The 22,157-nt window shown below is 37.8% G+C and overlaps 4 protein-coding genes across 7 annotated transcripts; 1 reads left to right on the top strand and 3 right to left on the bottom strand.

Moving 5' to 3' along the window:
* Positions 1-711: 711 nt before the first annotated feature.
* Positions 712-3,444, bottom strand: LOC108820560 (uncharacterized membrane protein At3g27390-like). The gene is made up of 8 exons (XM_018593521.2): positions 3,141-3,444; positions 2,932-3,040; positions 2,643-2,838; positions 2,428-2,561; positions 1,955-2,350; positions 1,694-1,871; positions 1,173-1,621; positions 712-1,079 (listed from the first exon to the last, which is right to left on the bottom strand). The coding sequence occupies exons 1-8, from the start codon at positions 3,229-3,231 to the stop codon at positions 926-928; spliced, it is 1,707 nt and encodes a 568-aa protein (XP_018449023.2). The 5' UTR covers positions 3,232-3,444; the 3' UTR covers positions 712-925.
* A 1,197-nt stretch (positions 3,445-4,641) lies between these two features.
* On the bottom strand, positions 4,642-6,527 carry LOC108820552 (uncharacterized). The gene is made up of 6 exons (XM_018593512.2): positions 6,364-6,527; positions 6,222-6,273; positions 6,005-6,142; positions 5,267-5,555; positions 5,094-5,191; positions 4,642-5,004 (listed from the first exon to the last, which is right to left on the bottom strand). Exons 1-6 carry the CDS (start codon positions 6,417-6,419, stop codon positions 4,987-4,989), a joined length of 651 nt encoding a protein of 216 aa, XP_018449014.1. The 5' UTR covers positions 6,420-6,527; the 3' UTR covers positions 4,642-4,986.
* Positions 6,528-7,308: 781 nt separating this feature from the next.
* LOC108820541 (disease resistance protein TAO1) lies at positions 7,309-11,206 on the top strand. Its single transcript, XM_018593497.2, has 4 exons — positions 7,309-8,067; positions 8,236-9,358; positions 9,450-9,725; positions 9,846-11,206. Exons 1-4 carry the CDS (start codon positions 7,442-7,444, stop codon positions 10,929-10,931), a joined length of 3,111 nt encoding a protein of 1,036 aa, XP_018448999.1. The 5' UTR covers positions 7,309-7,441; the 3' UTR covers positions 10,932-11,206.
* A 4,781-nt stretch (positions 11,207-15,987) lies between these two features.
* On the bottom strand, positions 15,988-19,868 carry LOC108820540 (probable disease resistance protein RPP1). Of its 4 annotated transcripts, none has more exons than XM_018593495.2 (4): positions 19,082-19,864; positions 17,789-18,905; positions 17,411-17,686; positions 15,988-17,292 (listed from the first exon to the last, which is right to left on the bottom strand). In XM_018593495.2, the coding sequence occupies exons 1-4, from the start codon at positions 19,690-19,692 to the stop codon at positions 16,165-16,167; spliced, it is 3,132 nt and encodes a 1,043-aa protein (XP_018448997.1). In that variant the 5' UTR covers positions 19,693-19,864; the 3' UTR covers positions 15,988-16,164. The 4 variants fall into 4 exon arrangements, with proteins under 4 accessions (XP_018448997.1, XP_056848758.1, XP_056848759.1 ...); XM_056992778.1 differs by having other exon boundaries at positions 15,988-17,289; XM_056992779.1 differs by lacking the exon at positions 17,411-17,686 and having other exon boundaries at positions 17,107-17,292; positions 18,147-18,905; positions 19,082-19,868.
* Between the last annotated feature and the right edge of the window lie 2,289 nt (positions 19,869-22,157).

The following is a 22,157-nucleotide window of genomic DNA, read 5'->3' as shown; positions in this document are numbered from 1 at the left end:
TTGATGGGGCTAAACATTAGCTGAAATATTTCGAAAAACATGGAAAAAAAAATAAAAGAAGAGGAAACAAAAGCAACTTTTGTACAGTATTTTTCACCTTCTACCACAAGAAAGAGGAAGGCAGTGTAAGATGATCATGATGAACAAGCTAGTGAGTCAACAATACGTGTTATTTCGAATAAAAAGCATTGTCTCAGAGGATATATATAGACTACTAATAATCTGTAATAAAAAATAAACTAACAATTGAGAAAAATATGGTTGCAGTAGAATATTAAGAGTAGTATGGAGCCATGTTGACTTCGCCTTTTGTCTCCGTGTATGTTATCTTCTGCATATCAGATCGTTCTGAATTGCTTGACTTGCGTATTAAGTAACGCATTTTGATTCACCTTGTAAATTTTCCCACCAGTGGCGCGAAAGCTTGTGCGATACATCTTGTTGCACATATAAAAACACAAAGTGAAAAACATGTTTTTTTTTAATTTAAAAAAAAAGAAACATTGTCACAAAGGACACAGATTGCTAAGAGTTAGTAATAAATAACAATGAAATAAGACAAAAAATTGGAAAGGAAAAGATATCTTTGTTGTAGATGCGATCTGTTCTGAATTATTTGGCTTGCGTCTCAAGTAACACATTTTGTTGCACCTTATAAATATTCCCATTAATGGCGCCAAAGCTTGTGAGACACACAACTACACAAGCATATGTATAGATAATCAAATTCCAATTTAGCCTAATTAGCCGTTCAACTGTTCAAGTAGGGTTAAACAAACAAAGCTAAATGCTTAGCAACTTCTGTACATTCTAATATACCTTCTACCACAAGAATTTTTTTTTTTTAAAAACATTTTACAAAAGAAATTAAAAAACCCTAACAATATATATTTTTGAAAGACAAATAAATGTTGCTCCTCTTAGGTTAGACCTCTTCAATGAAATCTCCTGAACTCATGGAACCGGATCGATTCAAGCCTTGTTTCTCTAACCAATACGTTATTAGAGCCTTAACCACTTGCCTGAACCGTCTTCTATACGTCGGAAGCTTAGATATGCTCCGTACCATTCCCATCATTCTACAACACAAATGACATGTCAGTGTTGTCTTTAGTGAGATTATTATCATCACAGAACATCCCAAATTTCAGACAAAATGTTTGAATGTTCACCTTCTGCTGATTCCTTGAATTTGGGCAGCTCTAAGGTTTTCTTGAGGTAAGTTACCACCATTGTCCCAAGCTTCCATCCTTTGTTCATGGTTACTAAAGAGAACAACTTTCTCCAAGTACCTAACTTCACTTTCTCCAAGTTTAATCACTCTGATCTGATCTTTCAACACCATAATTGGGTTAAAGAACCAGTCCAAGAACTTGTCCTGCGGTCTATTCAAATGAGTCACTTCCGAGCCATCAAGCAAAAGCATACCATGAGCACCAGCTTTAATAGATCTAAGAAGTGTATGAAGCAAGGCATAAGAAGGAAGGCCAACATTTATAACCGATGATTCGTTTCCATGTCTTCCTTTTAAAGACTCATATAGATCAGCTGGTGTTATCACTCCTTGGTCTAATAGTTCTTTGCCTTCCATCTCAAACCACCCCATCATATGCTCCCAAATCTGTTGAAAAAGTTTTAAGTTACGAATATAAAAAAGTTCTGTACTAAGTTCATGATCAAGATTGACATATACCTGAATCATCCTGACTTCTTGTATTGCTCCTCTAACCGATACAGAACGAACCAGGCTTGGTACTAGCATAGCTGGAGGTTCTACAGAACCGGAACTATTGACTCTGCTTACAGCTGAAGGGTGAACAACCACAGATACTTCCATTGAAAAGGATCCTTTTGTCATTCTATATCTTGGCCTATGTGTAGTACAGTTTCTTGGTGTTAGAAGTATGTATGCAAGCGAAAGTGAATGTAATAAAGAGTTGAAAAGAGACAATACTTTGGGAAGATAGTTCCTTCTCTAAGATAAAGCCAATCATTAGTGTACTCATCAAACTCTCCAACTACTGCAATCACATAAGACAATCCTCTTCTAAATGACCTTTCCTGAAACACAACTACTGCTCCATACAACCCAACAAAGATGCTGGAGAAGATGGTCGTCAAGACAAATCCAATGACGATAATAGGCCATAACAGTATTGTCAAACCAGCAACTGGGATGCAAGCTATCTCAAGGAATGGTCCTTCTCGGTTAATGGCATCTTGAGCTAGTCTGTACCAGCCTTTGAACAGGAGGTAAGGGCTTTTAACAACAGCTATTGCAGTGAAAAGAGGTATATCTATAACTAGTCCTATAATCCCTACAATTATGCATCCAGGAACATGAATCAACCTGCAAGAAGAGACCACACATCAATACTCAAGAAACTGCAAAAAAAAACTCTATGTTATAATCTTGAGCCTCCTTACCTCAGAGTTTGAAGCTCATCTGAAGGAGGTGATTCTCGCAGTTCCTTTAAGTAAAATGGATAAGAGTGGTAACAAAGATCTCTAAAATCGGTAACCACGGTACAACTTCCTTTGATTGTTCCCCAAGTTCCATCCTAATAGTACATAATAAACAGAGTCAAAGTGATATGATTCTCTAAGAAAATAAACTGTGGGGAAACTTTATTTTAAAGTACCACAAGACAGTGGAAGAACTTGTTGGATTCAGTGTCTTGTCTAAATGCTTCAAAAGCAGAGATCCATGGAGTGAAGAATCCATAGCCAACACCAACAAGGACACTAATTGCTATACTTAGACCTAACCATATCCCAAACAATGCAGGAAGTGCTACCAAGATTGCTAGTTTCAGAGGGATATCAAACCTATTTGTCCTGCAATTTAGAAAACAACACTTGTTTATAGAAGGATTCTCATTGGGAAACAAATTTTGCAGGAGATTATTGAAACAGAGTTGAATATATTACTTTGCAACAGCGTAAAGAGTCCAAGTAACATGTGCAGGGAACAAACCAAGAATCACTCCAACGTTTCCTGCTATTAATGTTAAACCAGCTATTGGACCTACGATCAAACCTGCATATGCAAGTAAAATTCAAACCTCTGTTTAAGAACAGATCAATCATGGAAGCAGAGCAAAACAGAGCTTAAAACAGAACAAAATTAAAGTTGAAACCTTTGAGAGCACCGAGAAAGAAAGCAGAACAAAAGGCAAATATGACATAAGAAATCTTCAGACAGCTTCCGAGGTTAGTGACGACAGCCATATAGTCTCATGGAAAGAAAATCTCATATATTCTTGGGTCAATTTTTACAAACTTATAGCTCTGAAAAAGATCAGAGAGAGAGAGAGAGAGAGAGAGAGAGAGAGAGAGAGAGAGAGAGAGACGTGCTGTACAAGTCTGCGAATGAGATGAAATCAGAAAAATACAAGAGGGGTGAAGACAAGAAGAAGACTCAAACCCAATAACCCGTTTACAGAAATAAATGTTCAGAGAAAGTTTGAATTATTTTGGAAATTATATAGGAGTAAATTAATTAGGTGATAACCTGATAGGAGAAAATTGTTGGAGAAAAAGGTGGCCATACGTGTGTAAGTACGCTATTGGAATTTGGCAATATATGGTGCAGGTAATTACAACATGGCGTGCCCAGCAAACTATACTGATTTTGACATCCAAATGCCTATATCTTATTAATATATTTTAGCAAATTTTCTAATGTTCTCCAAGTTTTGGGATTTTATAAATAACCAACTGTGTATATTTATAAGAAATATTATTTTTTTTGCAAAAAAAATAAATAATGAAATATCATTTTGTCCGTTAAAACATTATGTAAACATCAATTTTGACATCAAACAGTATGATAGAGTTTCAGGTTTGATAATAAACAGTATCATATTTTCTTCAATATAAGCCACTACATGCTACAGTTTAAATGTAGTTTACCGTTTAGTAATTACGGTCCTCTAATTAGTGAAATACTATGTGTTATTAGTCAAAACGAGTAATTGTTTTAAAGGAAGGCTATTCGTAACTGGACAAATTTATTGTCAAAGTCAAAACTAAGGAATGTTCTTCTACATGTATGAGCTCTTGTTGTCATTGTTATACAACACACAATTATTAGACGTATAAACTATATGACATAGTTGCTTAGTTTTGAGTTTTGACCTTCAGAAAGTAGAAAAATCGTCGCAAAATTCAAATGCAATAGGCATACAACTAAATGATCTGCAATAATTCGAACGGCAGCAATCACATATAAATGTTGCAAAACATGTTTTTATCTGAAATATTTTGAATTGAATTCAAGCTATTTCTATTAATCTAAAATACTATCTCTCCACTTTTTCGTATGGGATAGATTTGCCACCAAAACATGAAGAATACATTTACTACTAAACGTAACCAGAACTTGAAAAATTCTTATTTGACCAAATAAAAAAACTTGAAAATTCTTCAAATGGATGTATATGAAGGAAGACCAAGTTCTTATAAAAAGACATCAACTTTATTATTTTGAAGAAAACGAAATTCTTATGTAAATTTCTAGAAACTATTTATAAATGAAAGCTGTATGGGGTACAAATTGGTGCGCACGCAATAATTCTACCAAACAAAAGCTATATAGGTCCATATGTAAATAGCAATCCCTTTATAGAAACTAACACGTATAAAACAAATCAGACAAGAATATAAATTTGAAAGTTACATAGTAATCATGATTGAACTGCAATCGCATGTCCACTATTGCTCGCTCTGTTTCTCTTTGTGTCTTTATCTAAATGTTTTAGAAGAAAAAAATCTTATACAAGATGAACAAAAATGTCAAAACGCAGCGTTGTATGCAAAAGTAATCAACTCTCAAAAGCTAAAAGTGGAGCAGAGAAACAGCTTCTGTAGCTTAACACAAACTAATGATTTTTCTAGAGAAGTCATGTAACATACATATTGAAGCTTCAGAGCCATTAAACCCGCTTAGACAGTATCCTTCAGGTCGTAGGAGACATGCGTTTGTTACAAAATCTCAGAAATCTGCGAAAAAAGGGAAAGCACATTCTAAGCCAACCATCAAAGATAAATATAAAAAAAAGCAGAAAGTTCATGGAATGAATATAGTATACATTGATAGGCATCTCTGCGATGATAATGCCGCTGGTTTCTTCAAGGTTTTTGAGAGTGGTTACTTCACCTCCAACAACCATGTTTATGACAATCCCACCTTTAAAAAGAGAATGTAAAAAAATAGGCTTTGATGACGATGAAGAAAGGAGTTTTGTTTCGGAGAGAAAAGAACCTGAAGCTAAGCAAGATGTTAGACGCCTAGAATAAGTTTCCTTCTTAGTAGGAAGCTCGTAGTTGATGAGAACTCGCGAGGAAAGAGAAGATTCACCAGATGAAAGCATCGGAAGACAAACATCGGTCACAACCACCAGATGAGATTTCTTTTCATCTTCTTCTTCTCTGGCTTCACTCTCTTCCAAACCTTCTTCCACTGCAGAGTTAAGGTGATGGTTCCAGTTTACTGTAGCTTGTCGAAAATTCTCTAAAACCATAGCTCGGTCTCTCTCTCCCAGATCGCTGTACTGTAAATACAAATAGACAATGATGAGTCAACATGAAAGGATTTGTTGTTTTCTAGGCAGATATAGCACGCTAAGAATCAAATGTCGAATCGAAGAACATTATCATGATGAAGCAAAAGCAAGTGGTTAAACAACAAACCGTCTTCTCAAATCAACAAAAGAATACGAAATCAGAAACAACCTAATGACAAATTAGCTCTAATCATTTTGTATATACAACACAGAGGTTGAACGTGAACATAGTCTAGACTAGACTCTAAGAGGAAGTAAAATGTAACATAATAATTTAATGTTAATGTAACACTGATGATGATGAAGCAAGCAAGCAATTGATTCGACAACATTAGATTCCCACATATGCAGAACGGAACACTAAATATAATACGAAATCGAAAACCTGAAACAATCAAAAAGTTGAGAAAAAGGAGAAGAAGAGAGAGGAGTAGTACCAAAGCAGCAAAGGAGATGTAAGGGAGAGTGGACAAGGAAGAGGAGACGGCGTCGAGTTCGTCGCGAGAGCTGCAACAGACTACAACGGGAAGCCATGGACGACGACCTAGCACTCCTAGTAACTCCACCACTGTCTCCTGTGCGTTGTCGAGTTCAGAATCTCAATTTATAGATTCGAATTGTTCTCTTTTAATTAATTGAAAAATTGAGAAATACCATTTTGAATTGGGGACGGTCCACGGCGAGGTAGAAATGCAATTGTTGTTGACTGCCAGATGAATAATAAGTACACAAAAAAAAAGAGGGTTTCTGAAATTCATAAACCTCAAAAAACAAAGTGGAAAGGATAAAGGCGAACCTGGAACGAGAGGGAGATTGAAAAGCTGCAGATGGAGCTACTTCCATGGATTCCATTACTGTTACGATCACGCCGCCGCTCCGAAACAGAGAAGAAGAGAAGCTCTCTGTTTCTTTTGCGGTTCCCTTTTTTTTTGAGTCAACAATCAAAATGACGTCGTTTAGTCGTTTCATATTGTTTGTTTGTTGTTGGCGTTTTGGGGGGGGGGGGAGAACGTGCTATTTCCCATGAGAACTATCGTATCTTTCCAAATGTCTCCCAAACTATGACCTCATCCTATATCTCTCCGAAACCAAAGTTCGAAAAACTATAGGATACTTCCTGTATCTCCCCAAAATAAAAATTCAATAGCTATAACCCCATAAAATTTAATTACTCGGTTTTAACCTATAAACTAAAATCGTTTTGGTTAACAAAACCAATTATAAACCAATTAAAACCAGTTATGACCCGATTAAGATCCGATAACAATGGTTAAACCAGAAACTAAAAACCCAGAATCGATTAACTCATCTCTTATCTCCCGATTTCAACTTTCAACCCTAGAACACAAAGAATCAAAATTAAAACCCTAGAACAGAAGAGAGAAGAAACCAGAGAGATGGCTTCAGATAATGATGTCGATGGGGGCGAAACTTTTGATGAAGAAGAAGTAGAGAGAAATGAAGGTCATAGTTTGGGGTTATAGCTATCGGAAAACCAAAATGATTTTAGTTTATAGGTTAAAACCGAGTAATTAAATTTTATGGGGTTATAGCTATCGAATTTTTATTTCGGAGAGATACAGGAAGTATCCTATAGTTTCATGGAGAAATAGGTTTCGAACTTTGGTTTCGGAGAAATATATGATAAGATCATAGTTTGAGAGACATTTGAAAGGATACGATAGTTCTCATGGGGAAATAGCACGCGTAAAGGCAATAAAATGTCTTTTATCTCTTGTGGAAAATTGTCCCTCAGTCTCAGTCAACGTTTGTGTTTAGTATGTACTGTACACATAGCCGCCTCTTTGTTGAATTCTTCCTCTTTATCTGAAAAAAGCTCCGAGATCTTGAGCCTCTCTTCATCATCCTGATTAATGGATTCTTATTTATCCCTTACCAATCTTGCTGCTGCTGCAATCAGCTTCTACGCCCTTTTTGGTTCAATATTTTTCACCAGAAAATCTTCCACATCTCATCATCACGAAAACAACAAAACACTGCCTTCTTCTTCTTTGACTCTTTTGGCTCCAACGTCGTCTTCTTCTTCTTCGCCTCCCAATTGTAAACACCACGTCTTCCCAAGCTTCCACGGGGCAGATGTCCGCACGAACTTTCTCAGCCACGTTGTCAAAGAGCTCAAGAGCAAAGGAATCGACCTATTCATTGACAATGATATACAGAGAAGTAAGTCCATCGGTCCTGAGCTCGTAGAAGCTATTAGAGGATCGAGGATTGCTATTGTCTTGCTCTCCAAGAACTACGCCTCTTCCACATGGTGCCTGAACGAGCTTGTGGAGATCATCAAATGCAGAGACGAACTGGGTCAAACAGTGATGTCTCTTTTCTACCAAGTGGATCCAACTGATGTAAAGAAGCAGACTGGTGATTTCGGAAAAGTCTTTAAAAAAACTTGTAGAGGAAAAACAGAGGAGGATATCAGAAGATGGAAACGTGCTTTGACGGAAGTGGCTCAAATCGCAGGTTACCATTCATCAAGCGGGTTCGTCCTCTTCTCGATTCCCACTAGCTCATAACACATCAACGTCTTTGTAGCTTTTTAAAGAACAGCCATCCTGGAAACAATAACTGTTTGCTTATTTGTATGAGAATATCTAATTAGTATGTGCAATTTTATATAACGGAGTTATTGGTCTTTTCCTTTGTTCAGGAAGAATGAAGCAGAGATGATTGAAGATATTGCCACTGATGTTTCCAACAATTTGAACCTTTCCGCACCATGCACTGATTTCGACGGCTTAGTTGGGATGGAATCTAAGATGACAGAAATGAGATCATTGTTACAGCTAGATTCCGATGAGGTGAGAATAGTAGGGATCTTGGGTCCGTCTGGGATTGGTAAGACCACCATTGCTAGATCTCTATTCAGCCGTCATTCCCAAGATTTCCAACTGAGCGTCTTTATAGATAATATCAAAAGAAACTATGCCGTACCAACTTGCTCTGATGACTACAGTGTGAAGTTGAATTTGCAAAAACATTTTATGTCTCAACTAACCAATGAGACAGATATCAAGAATTTTTCACATTTGGGAGTCATCAAAGACAGGCTGAAAGACAAGAAAGTTCTTGTGGTTCTTGATGATGTGGATCGGTCAGTACAACTAGAAGCCATGGCGAAAGAGACTAGTTGGTTTGGTCCTGGGAGTCGGATCATAATCACAACACAAGATCGAAAGGTTCTAAAAGCAAGTGGGATCGAGCATATACACAAGGTGGATTTACCATCACATGATGAAGCTCTTCAAATGTTCTGCATGTACGCTTTCGATCAGAAATACCCAAAGGATGGTTTCCAGGAGCTTGCTTGGAAAGTTAGGGATCTTGTAGGTAGACTTCCTTTGGGGTTAAAGGTTATGGGCTCCTATTTTCGGGGAATGTCCGAGCAGGACTGGATAGAGGCACTACCAAGGTTAAGGACTCACCTTGACCGAGATAGAGAAATTTCGAGCATTTTAAAGTTTAGCTATGATGCTTTACATGATGAAGATAAAAGTTTATTTCTTCATATAGCCTGCTTCTTCAATAATGAACCAGTTGATATAGTGGGTGGCTGTCTAGCAAAATGTTTTTTGGATGTGATACAAGGGATTTGCGTTTTAGTCGAAAAATCACTCATATCTATTGAAGAAGAAAGGATAGAGATGTCTAAGTTGCTAGTCCAACTAGGAAGACAAATTGTGCAAAATGAATTTGTAAGTGAACCTGGAAAACGCCGGTTTTTGAATGATGCAAGCGATATTGGTGAAGTACTTAATGATGATGATAACGCTGTAAGTTTTCATATTGGTATTTTTCATTGCAGTGCTCTCTCTTCAATAAGTAACCATCCTCTGTTTGTGTTTTATTGGATTGCTTTTACAGGGTAAGAGCAGTGTCATAGGAATAAATCTTGATGAGGGTGATGAAATAACATGGACAAGTGAAAGAGCCTTTGAAAGATTGTGTAATCTTCAATTCTTAAGAATACTTGGCAAATGCGTCAATCCCCAATCCATGAACTACTTATCCCACAAACTTAGAGTACTAATTTGGCGGAATTTCAAAATGACATGTTTTCCTTCAAGTTTTAATCCAAAGTTCCTAGTCAAACTAGAGATGCATTCTAGCAAGCTTGTGAAATTTTGGGAAGGGATCAAAGTAAGTAAATATTTTTTTCTTCAAAGAAATAACTTTCCAAGTTATCTAGCAGTTGTCTTTTATTTTTAATACTAAATGGACGTGTTGCTCTTGTGTGCTTCCCTATATACTTCATTGCAGCCGCTCAACAATCTCAAGTGGATGGATATGACTGATTCAAGGAAGTTGGAAGAGCTTCCTGATCTTTCAACTGCCACTAATCTTCATGACTTGAACCTCTCAGACTGCGAAAGGCTGGTGGAACTTCCATCTTCTATCGGAAGTGCAGAGAATCTCCACCAACTGAATTTTCACAATTGCATGAATCTGGTGAAACTCCCTTCCTCTATTGGAAATGCAGTTAATCTCCGAAACTTGAATCTCGAGTATTGTTCAAGACTTGTGGAGCTCCCTTCCTCTATTTGGAACCTCGTTAATCTTAAACTACTGAATCTAGCTTATTGCTCAAGTCTGGTGGAGCTCCCTTCCTGTATCGACCGCTCAGATGTATTGCAAAGTGATCATCATGAGAGTTCCACAGACATTCAAGAGCTAGTAGATCCATGGATAGGGAGAATATCTCATCTAAGTACTCTTCTACTAAGGGGAATGGAGAAGCTGGTATCACTCCCACCGCTTCCGGAATCGGTATTGGACCTATATGCAGAAGAGTGCGAGTCCCTGGAGAGACTAGATTGCTCCTTTCGCAATCCAGATATTAGTCTCTTCTTCATCAACTGCTGCAAACTAAATCAAGAAGCCAGAGATCTCATCATCCGAAGTGGTAAATTTTCAGTGTTTCCCGCTGAAGAAGTCCCTCCGTGCTTCACTTACCGATCTTATGGGAGTTCAGTAACTGTGAAGTTGAATCAAATGCATGTCGGCAAATCAACCAAATTTAAGGTTGGGGTGATATGTGATATTGACGTAAACGAGTTTGGAGAAACGAAACAAGAAGATATCCTTTGTCGCGTCAAGTCCGGGGAGAAGGCTATCACCGATTATTATAGACCAGGGAGACGAGTTTATCCGGGGCATCTGTACAAATACGAGATTGAGGTTGAAACAGAGCATGTGGCTTCTTCCACCGAGCTTGTTTTTGAGTTCGAGATTGACTATGCAAATGATTGTGGAGAAGATGTGACGTGGGAGATAAAATCATGCGGGATACTCCAACTCCTGGACGTCCCTTTATTGAGCTTCAGAGATGGCGATGAAGATTTTTGAACCTACTTCAGATACTGAGATCTGGAACAAACCTTGACACCCAAGTAAGTCAGGAAAAGCAAAACTCTCAAACCAATAATCGATACAGAGCATCAAAGTTTCAAACTAGTCAATGACAGACGGAAAGGTAGCTTTAATATCACATTAGAAAAACACTGAAACAATTCCTAAACTAGAAAACAAAGCCTCAAATTGCATTATCATCATTCAATTGTATTCTCTCCATTTTTTGAGAAACTATTGCAGTTAGTGAACATGCCATCTAGCAAGACTAACTTCACCTCTACAGTTGTCTTTACCATGTGTTCGAAAACAAATCTATCATTGTTGTGCTGATTTCTCAATGCATCCCTTTCCTCCTTGATGTTATTACGCTCGTCCTTTTGATGCATTGAGAAATCCTCCTTTAACGAGTTATGTACTTGGCTTCAATGTATCTGCTTCAGACAGCAATAGTTTAAGCTTTTAACCCCACAAACTATGTAACTCCTCCATACTGAATAATTCGCATGTCTCATTCTTCAAGGAAGTTTTTTGTCTGCAAGTTTTCTCTTTGTCTTGTAGTAAGATCAAAGACAGCGGCAGATCTAAAAAGTCCAAGCCGTTTCCTTCCCATTCTCCAGAAGGGTTGAAATCGTTCTCTATAGCATTCAAAATGTTTCTCCAAGATTATAACACCTTCTCTGTTATGTCCTTTTCTTTCTCTGCCACAATGCCCTTGATTTCGACTCTTGGAAAGAACTAAAAAGTAGGAATGATAACAAAAAGGTTTCATGGACAGAACAAGTAAACTCACAGATTCCTTGTTGGCAATTTGTTTTCTTCTTCAGTAAAAAGCAGCCCTTGTTCTTTAATATGTAGTGAACATTCTCTTTCAGAGTCTGCCTCTTATTGCAAGGAAACAAAACATGTACAGTAAACAGAAAATTATGTATGCTATAAGTTTTTTTTTTTTGATAGACGTGTTAAGCAACGGAATCTGATTCAGTCTGAAGGAGGGATTCGAGAAACAAACATCCTCGTCACCTTTTTTGCCAGACTGTTCATCTATTCATTTCACAGAAAAAATATAAAGCTAATGCCTTGTTAGATTCACAAAACCTTCTGGTGTAGTAACTTTGACTTGCAAAGATTATGTTCCCCAAAAAGTGTTTACAAAGAGAGACAATCATCAAACACTAAATCGATATTTAGGGGATAAAACGGATTCTTGTTAGATTCAAGTTTATTATGGGCTTCCAACTACCAATATGAGACAATTTATGTCTAATAATCTTCTCCGGTGAGAAACTTAACCATCCTTATATAGTTATATTCAATCCAAAAAATTTCAAAAACTCACACACTCAAATCTCTCTCGCTCGCTAGCTCTCTTCCCTCGAGGAATTAGCACTTTTTCTTTTCTCTCGATTTGGTTTCGAAACTGTCTGTCAACGGAAACAAGATGGGGAATTTTTTTTTTTTTTTTGAAACACAACTTTTTCATTAACTTCAACTTGCTGGATTACAAATGATAGAGGGAATTGTCCATCCTCTTTGATTGAAAAGATAAACTACAACAACAGTTAAAAAAGATAAGTCTTCAAAAGAAGAAGATGACAGCGAACTCAAGACGGTGTTTGAATGTGTCAATGTAGCCTTCCCGACATGATCGGACAGCAGAGAAATAGTCACCTTAAATTGTGACGTTGACATCCAATCCGCACCTCGGAAACTCATCGAAACGAATTCCGCCGCATCTTCAGACTCCGAACGGATCGCTCCACAAGATAACAAGACGGTTATAGATATGGATGAACACCTCCATTGAATTAGAGGGAGAACACTCCTTAATAAGAAGGCAAAGGATGATAATGATGGTCCCAGTGAATCCACCGGTAAATGAAAAGGTATGATACTCTTCGAACAAGAGAAATGATCCATTGAGTGCAAATTTGTTTCCGTAAAAACCTTGGTGAATCCACCAAAAATTTTCAGAAAAATGGCCAAATAGACCAAAATCCCCCACTCTTTAGTGGGCTGTGAAACTGGGCTGAGAATATTGCAATTAAAATCTGATGGGCTTATGAAACCCATAACCAACCTTTGTTGGCCCACCTCAGCGTAGAGGATTGAGATGACGCGCCGGTGAAACAGACGTACGGCGATGTGAGAACAATGATGTGCGAACGACTGAGTTGAGTCCAGTGAAGGGAGGAGCGCTGGTTCTGTCCTCCGGTCCGGTGGATACGAGGTCAAGAACCGTGGAAGAGGTCATCTAGGGTTAAAGCTTTCCCGACGGGACAGCTTCATCGAGAGACTATGGCTTGCGAGAGGTGGAGTTGATGGCGGATCTAACCGGTAAAAATCAGATCCGTGGCGGCGAACGATTCTCTCCTCAAAATGAGGTTGATAATCGTTGGTGGGAAGCTCAGTGTTAGCGGTGGAAGAAGATGATGACAGGGGAATCCCCCAGGAACAGCCGGATCTATTGACAACAAACCTGTAAAAGAGCATCCAAACGCTGTAACTTTTGACGGCAGCCATTCTCCGAAAAGAAACGTCGACAGAAATTACGGCGGTGGACAAAGGGACGAAAAACACAGAGGAAACGTAGAAGAAGCAATGAGTAGAATAATTAGGAGTGAGAGAAGCTCGACGCCGGCGGTTTGAAACCACAAGATGGGGAATATTCCCGCGTTTTAACGTTCGCCATCCATCGCAGCCCGCCCCGGCTATTGGTGAAGCGTGTTTAACCCCCAAATTATTTTTTTGTTCTGGCCCATCTTGTTAAATTTAAGATGGTGAATATTCCGGCGAAACAATTACATTTTATCATTTTATTATCAGCGATCATTACATTTCAAGATCAACTGCTGAAATGCAATTTAAATATAATTTTAGGGTGGTGTCATGTGAACGTCATTTGGGTTTGGTCCAAGACTCCAAGTGTTTGGCAATGTGAAAATGAATGCATATATATAGTCAAAAACCGTAGGAAGCAAAATGGCATACATGAAGATAATTAAACGTTATTGTTGGGTCACTTGGGATTCTATTATTCATACCGCGTTATACTTTTTTTCCTTTTTATCATAGTTTACCACGCACGACGTGGATTCTCTCATTCCAGTGCATTTTCCACCGATTCTCCTATTTATTTTTAGCAACAAATTAAGAATAATCTAACGTGTCATTGATTAATTGATATTATTTTGTGTATTTATGATATATATCCGTCTTTACAAGCGGTCAACGATTACCCGCTCTAAATTTTGGGTTAGACATATTTGAAAACAAAAGGTAAGCTATCTCATTATTAATTTGAAAACAGTGTCAACGATCAACAGTTCCGTGTTGGTATATACAAAGAGTCTCTTTGTTCGTTAATTCTTCCGTGTTGATTAGCAAAACTTCTGCGATATTGATCCTCTCTTCAACGTACTAATGGTTTCTTATCTTTCCCATAACAATGTTGCTGCTGCTGCAATAAGCTTCTACGCCCTTTTCGGTACAATATTTCTCAACCGAAAATCAAGATCCCATCAAGAAAACAAAGCAATGGCTTCTTCTCGTTTAACTCTTTTGGCTCCTCCGTTTTGTCTGTCTCGCAATTGGAAATATCATGTTTTCCCAAGCTTCCACGGGGCAGATGTCCGCAAAACCATTCTCAGCCACATTGTCAAGGAGTTCCGGAGCAAAGGAATTGAGTCAAGGAGTTCTAAATGGCGACTCAAGTGATGTGTACCATGTGTTCTAGTATTGATCACTAACTTTTTACCGCAATAGTTACATTGACCTCTTTCCTTGCCATCACTTTCAACCCTAACAGATGTAAAATCCTCCCAGACTTTAGAAGTTAAACGTCTCTTACGTAGTTGTCGACCTTGTGGTTGTGTCGCTTGAGTTGTTCCAGCAGCTTGTGTGTCACCTTGTTCTGGTTCTTGCATTTCTGTTTCTCCTTCTCTCATCGTATTTTCCTCATTTTCCTCATTTAAAGCATCTTCTTCATTCAAAGCATCTTCTTCATTCATGTCCATGTACTCTCTTTGAGCATCAAGGATTGCAATTATGTTGAGACTCTCTAAATCCATCCTGAAAAGTGAAAATAAATGATAAATAAGTAATCTGGTTGAACACACACAATTCAAAAAAAAAAATCAAACACAGAACAATACAAAGATAATCAATTAAGTTCAACACCAAGCAAGCATATACATGAAGCTAAAGGTTGTACAGAGAAATAAGAATCTGAATATACATAAACTTAAGGTAAACAAACACAGAACACTACAAAGATGTCTGTCACTGGTTTTAGTTTTTTGTCTCAAGTCAAGAAAATAGCCTAACAGCTCTGCCAGTTTCGTTAGTAACGATTATAATAGCCTAACAGCTCTGCCAGCTCTGCCAGGCTGGAACTATATTACACCCTTTGCAACTCTCTCAGCTCTGATCTGCAATCCCTCCAGAAGCAACCAATGATTCTCTGTTTAATGCACCGGCAATGATCAGCACGGGGACTTATTCATACACGTTGTAACCTTCCATTCGCAGTCACTTTGAACCTTTCCCTCTCCTTACTTCACCCTCAGTGCGTAGTTCAGTAACACATCTACACTTCAGATTCTTTGCAAAAGCTAGTTTGCTTAGAAGAAACCTTTTTTTTGTCTCTTAACCTAGCAACTTGAAGGTAAATTCCAATATCATATATGCAATCGCATTGTAGTGAGACCCATTTGTAAATTGTAGATTTGATTTCTATGTTTATACATATTTAAACGTGAACTTCATTTCCTTAGTTTAACCATATCTTTTTAGTACATTCGTTTAACCATAGCTAAATGAATTGCTTGATCTTACATGTGTGTCCCATATCAACCAATTATAGAAGTATCTTGAGGCTCTGTGATCTAGTTTTGGAAAGGGTGCAGCTTTTTTCTCCTGTGATAGAAATGATATCTTTCAACTAGTCATTGACTAGTTGAAACGTTGATGCTCTATATTGATTCTTGGTCGAGAATTTTGGTGCTTATTACAATCTCAAGATGTACTCTAAAGTATCTAAAAAACAAGAAACTGCAGAACTCATAAGTGAACATTTATTAAGGTATCAAATACGAGACAAAATCACAAAAAGAAAAAAAAATGTCTCTTGTCATCACCATCATCATCATCTTCACGAACAATCTCTTGTGATTTTTGGCTATAATTCTCCTGATGCTTGTCTATCTTTACTTGGGTTTCAAGGTTTGTCTCAGATCTCAATGTCTGAAGGTTCATAATCTTCATTGTCATCTGCAAATCTCTCAGTGTCTGAAGGTTCACAATCTTCATCACCATCTCTGAAGCTCAATAAAGGGACCTCCAGGAGTTCGATTATCCCGCATCCTTTTATCTTACATGGTTTCCAAGTCTCATGATCACAATCATATTCGTACACACCGTGAGTGGTTACGTCAAAATCAAAAAGAAGCTCGGTGGAAGTGACCTCCTCTGTTTCCACCTCAACTTCGAATGTGAACAGATGCCCCGGCAAAAATAGTTCTACTCTTTTCTTAAAAGCAATGGAAGCATTCCTTCCGGATGTGATGGTACAATAGACAGATGTGTCGTCCCATCTATAACGGTCATCTCCGACATCAGCATATATGACGCAAGCCTTAAATTTGATTGATTTGCCAACAGTCAATTGATTCAACTTCACAGTTAAGGAACTCCCAAATGATCGGTGAGTGAAGCACGGAGGCACTTCTTCAGCGGGAAAGACTGCATATTCATTTGTCGGAGTTCGGATGATGAGATCTCTAGCTTCTTGATTTAGTTTGAAGCAGTTACGGAAGTTGAGACGAATATCCGGATTTCGAAAGGAGCAATCCAGTCTCTCCAAAGACTCACAAATTTCTGCATCTAGTAGCCATAGCGAATCGGGAAGCTGCGGGAGTGATACCAGCTTCTCCATTCCGTTTATTACAAGTTGACGTAGACGAGATTTTCTCCTTCTCCATGGATCCAGCACTTCAATGTCTGTGGAACTCTCATGATAACTTTTCAACGAAGAGCAACCTGAGAGATTGAGTTCATCTAGAGATTCCAAGTTGATGTTGGCCAGATTAACTTCTAACTCTGAGCATCCGCTTAATACCAATGTCGACAATCTACCAAGGTTTCTCATAGAGGAAGGGAGCTTCGTCAGGCTTGAACAAAATCTAAGATCCAACTCTCGGAGATCAATTGCATTCCCAATAGAAGAAGGGAGTTTCACCAGGCTTTCGCATCCCCTGAGACTCAGTTCTTGAAGATTAACAGCAGTTGAGAGATCCGGAAGCTCTTTCAATCTCCTTGAATAACTCAAATCCATCCACTTGAGATTGCTGAGCGGCTGCTGTAATGACAAATAAAGGAAGCCCACAAAAACATCACACCGACACAATTAGTATTTAACCACACAAAGAAAATTTGGTTTTATAGCCTAACTTGGACCGTAATTAAATATTACTTACTTGAGTTCCTTCCCACAATTTCTCAAGCTCGCTATAATGCATCACTAATCTAACTAGAAACTTTGGATTAAAACTAGAAGGAAAACATGGTATCTCGAAATCTTCCCAAATTAGCACTCGAAGATTTTGGGATATGTAGTTAATACTTTGCGGATTAATGCATTTTCCATCCGTTTCTAAGAATCGAAGATTATACAATCTTTTAAAAGCTCTTGCATTTGTACATGCTATGTCCTTACGCCTCCAAAGATATATTCCTATGACACTTCTACTATCCTGTGAAATAACCCAAAGAAACATAATTATAGATGGTTACTTATTAATTACTCTCAAAATTGTATAAAGCACTGCAATGAAAATAAAAATCTCGAATCTTACTGTTTTATCATCACTAAGTACTTCATCAATATCATTTGCATCATGCAAAAACTGGCGTTTTCCAGGTTCTCGAATAGATTCTTCCCGCACAATTTTTCTTCCCAGTTGGAGTAGCAATTCAGCCATCTTTATCCTTTCTTCTTCAATATATATGAGAGATTTTTCAACTAAGACTCGAAGCCCATGTGTCACATCCAAAACAGATTTTTCTAGACATCCTTTCACTATATCAACCTTTTCATAATGGAAAAAGCAGGCTATATGAAGAAATAAACTTTGATTTTCAACACCTAAAGCATCATAGCTAAACTTTAAAATGCTTGTAATTTCTCCGTCTATGTCAAGGTGAGTTCTTAACCTTGGTAGTGCCTCCGTCCATTCTTGCTCTGACATTCCCCGAAAATAGGATCCCATAACTCTCAGCCCCAACGGAAGACAACCTACAAGGTCCTTAACTTTCCAAGCAAGCTCCTGGAAACCATCTTTTGGGTATTTCTGGTCAAAAGCATACATGCAGAACATTTGAAGAGCTTCGTCATATGATGGTAAATTCACCTCGTGTATATAGTTAACCCCACTTGCTCTTAAAACCCTTTGATCTTGTGTGACGATTATAATCCGACTCCCCGGACCAAACCAATAAGTTTCTTTTGCCATGGCTTCCACTTGTTCTAAATGATCCACATCATCAAGGACCACAAGAACTTTCTTGTCTTTCAACCTATCTTCGACGACTCCCAAATGTGAAATACTGACACATGTGTTGTTGGTTAGCCGAGACATAAACTGCTTCTGTAAATACAACTTCACACTGTAGTCGTCGGAACTAGATGGTATTGCATACTCTTTTTTGATATTATCTACAAAGACACTCAGTTGAAATTCTTGGGAGTGACGGTTGAATAGAGATCTAGCAATGGTGGTCTTACCAATCCCAGGCGAACCCCAAATCCCTATTTTTCTCACCTCACTCGAATCTAGCTGTAACAATGGTTCCATTCTTGTCATATGAGATTCCATCCCAACTAAGCTGTCGAAATCACTACATGGTGCGGAAAGGTTCAACTTGTTGGAAACATCAGTGGCAGTGTCTTCAATCATCTTTGCTTCAGTTTCCCTGAACAAGGGGATGAACAATAACTCAGTTATATAAACAATCCACATACTAATTAGATATTCTCATACAAATAACTGTTGACTAAAGAAAGAAAGCAACACTTGTTCTATCGTCCAGGATGGCTGTTTGTTGATGTGTTAGAAAGATTAAGACAAGTGGGAATGAAGAGGACGAACCAGTTTGTTGAATGGTAACCTGTGATTTGAGCCACTTCTGTCAAAGCATGTTTCCATCTTTGGATCTCCTCCTTTCTTTTTCCTTTGCAAGTTTTTCTGAAAACCTCCCCAAAATAGCCCTTCTGCTTCTTTATATCAGTTGGGTCCACTTCATAGAAAAGGGGCATCACTGTTTGACCAAACTCTTCTTTGCACTTGACGATCTCCACCAGCTCGTTCAGGCACCATGTGGAAGAAGCGTAGTTCTTCGAGAGCAAGACAATCGCAATCCTGGAGCCTTTAATAGCTTCTACGAGCTCAGGACCGATTGACTTACTCCTCTCTAAATCATTGTCAATGAATAGGTCGATTCCTTTGCTCTTGAACTCCTTGACAATGTGACTAAGAAAGCTTTTGCGGACATCTGCCCCGTGGAAGCTTGGGAAGACATGGTGTTTCCAATTGCGAGGCAAAGAAGACGGAGGATCCAAAAGCGTTATAGAAGAAGAAGCCATTGTTTTGTTTTCTTGATGAGATTTTGATCTTCTGTTGAAAAACCTTGTACCCAAAAGCGCCAAGAGGCTTATTGCAGCAGCAGAAACAACATTGGTACGTGACAAAAAAAAATCCATTAGTACGATGAAGAGAGGATCAAGATTGTAGATATTTTTAGATAAAGAGGAATGATTATCAGAGAGGCTATGTGTACATACTAACACAGAAACGTTGACTGAGACTGAGAGATAAAAAGAAAAAGCAAGAAAGAAAGTTTCATGGAAACGGAGGTATCAATTTTCCACAAGAAATCTGTGGCCAAGCAAAATCTCATTTGGGCCTACCTATCAAAGAGATAAGATATTATTGCACAAGGTTCACCACAATTCCTCACTTTGTATCCTTTTGTCCGTATCATAAATGTTCAGTCATTTCGTGGAAATGTATTCAAGGTTTTGTCATCTCAAAACACATTTAACATTAGCATACATTTTAATGGAAAATTGATACCTCTGTTAATGTTCAGTTATGATGTAAAAATAGTGGAACTCGAGACATTCTAATGCTACAGCAAACGCTATCAGACATGATACAACAACCAGAATCATTTCGCGTTCCAGGAAAAAAAAATGTTTCGCCGAAAAATTACAATGGTTTTTTTTTTATTAACACTAAGTATGATTTTAATAATAAAATATATAAATCGTGAGATATTTTTACGCCTTTACGCCAAAAACAAACAATATGAAATGGCGAAACGACGTCATTTCGTTGTTGACTAAGAAAAACAGAGCTTCTCCTATTCTCTGTTTGAGTCGTGACCTGGGTTGCGAAGCGGCGCCGTGATCGTAACAGTAGTTATGGCGAATCTAGTGCTCTTGATTTGACATTAGGTTGGTTTCTTTCGATTTAATTTCGTATCCTTTAGTGCTCTGTCTCGGTGGAGAATCTAGTGCTCTTGATTCAAAAAGACTCTTCTTGTTTAATCACTTGCTTGTTTCATCGTGATCAGTGTTCTTCGACTCAACATTATTTTGTGTTACATTGTATTTGTCTAGATTTTCTTCACATCTATTGTTTGGTTTATTTTATCTACCGGTTATTAGTGTTCTGTATCCGTGGCCATCTTATGTGCTTGACTTAAAAACAAAATGCTCTTCTTGTTTACTCACTTGCTTGTTCCTCATGTTTTGTTTTCAATTTCAACATTAGATTCTATTACACTGTCCTTCCGCTAGATTATGTTCACATTCAACCTCTATGTTGTATTTGCAGTACAGTGATCTGGGAGAGAGAGAACGAGCTATGGTTTTAGAATGAGATATAATATCAACATCGATGTCACGGTTTACTTAAACTTAAGTTGTCTTCTTTTGCGTGTTTCCCAATCCTTCACTAGGTTTACTCTAATGCTTATGTTTTTGGTCTACAGGGTTATCACGGTGATAATTCAGCTACTTTCTTCTGTGGAGATGTCGACGAGAAAGCCAAAAAGCTAGTCCGGGTATAATCTCATTCCAAACCAGTTCTATGAAAACTCTGGTTTATAATAATAGTTGGATGAGTGTTTTCACATGCTTTGAATGTAATGTAGGTGACAAAGGAGTCTCTAGATAAAAGCTATATCTAGATGTGGACCTGGAGTTGATTACAACTTGTAATTTACAAGAAAGTCTGCAAAATCATCCAGTAAGATACCGATTCCCTTTGAGCAATTAGTATATGTTTATTCATCTACTACGATATTGAAAGATGAAATATTTATAAAGTGACCATGCAGATACACATAAATATGGAGTGGTTCAAAATTATGTAGGCCACGGTACTGGACGTGTCTTCCATACTGATCCAACTGTTCACCACTCCCGTAAGTGTAGTCCCTTAAACTCAGATATATAATTGCTTTTGGTGCCATTATTAGTTAAACTCCAGTCTCTTCACAGGGAACAATGTAGCTGGACGTATGATGTTGAATCAAACCTTCTCCATAGAACCGGTGCTTACCATTGGAAGCATAACACCGGATGTATGGTTTGAATCAAACCTTCACCATAGAACCGATGCTTACCATTGGAAGCATAAAACCTGTCATATGGGATGATAAATGGAACATGGTAACAGAAGATGCAAGCCTCTCTGCGCAGTTCGAGCATAACATTCTATAACCAAACATGGAGCTGAGATACTAACCAACTGTTAGAAAAATTTGATTCTCAAATTTGTCTTAGATTGATCTTTTATTGGAATCAAACACAAAGAAAAATGCTATGTTTCAAAATCATATTCAAATATTCTTTTGCTCACAAAGTATAGTGAAACTTTGTAGTCACACAACAGATACAGACAATGAGTATTTTACAGATTACTTTAGGTACAAGCAAAAAAAATAAGATTTAGAGGTTCTGGAGATTTTGAACTTCTTCATTGTACAACCCCATGTTTAAGAAATATTAGGCGGTGATTAAGTGTTCATGTAGTGGTTAGTGTCTACACTAGCACTTCTATACTGATTTTCGAAAACATCGTTTTGTTTATGGCTTTACTTTTAAGTGGACACTGACTATACCGAATTTTAGATTATGACCAAAATTAAGTAGTATTG

Source organism: Raphanus sativus, chromosome 8 (genome assembly GCF_000801105.2).
Source record: "Raphanus sativus cultivar WK10039 chromosome 8, ASM80110v3, whole genome shotgun sequence".
NCBI classification, from domain to species: Eukaryota; Viridiplantae; Streptophyta; class Magnoliopsida; order Brassicales; family Brassicaceae; genus Raphanus; species Raphanus sativus.
The sequence above is the reverse complement of the archived record's forward strand: the minus strand, read 5'-3'. Positions and strand labels throughout refer to the sequence as shown.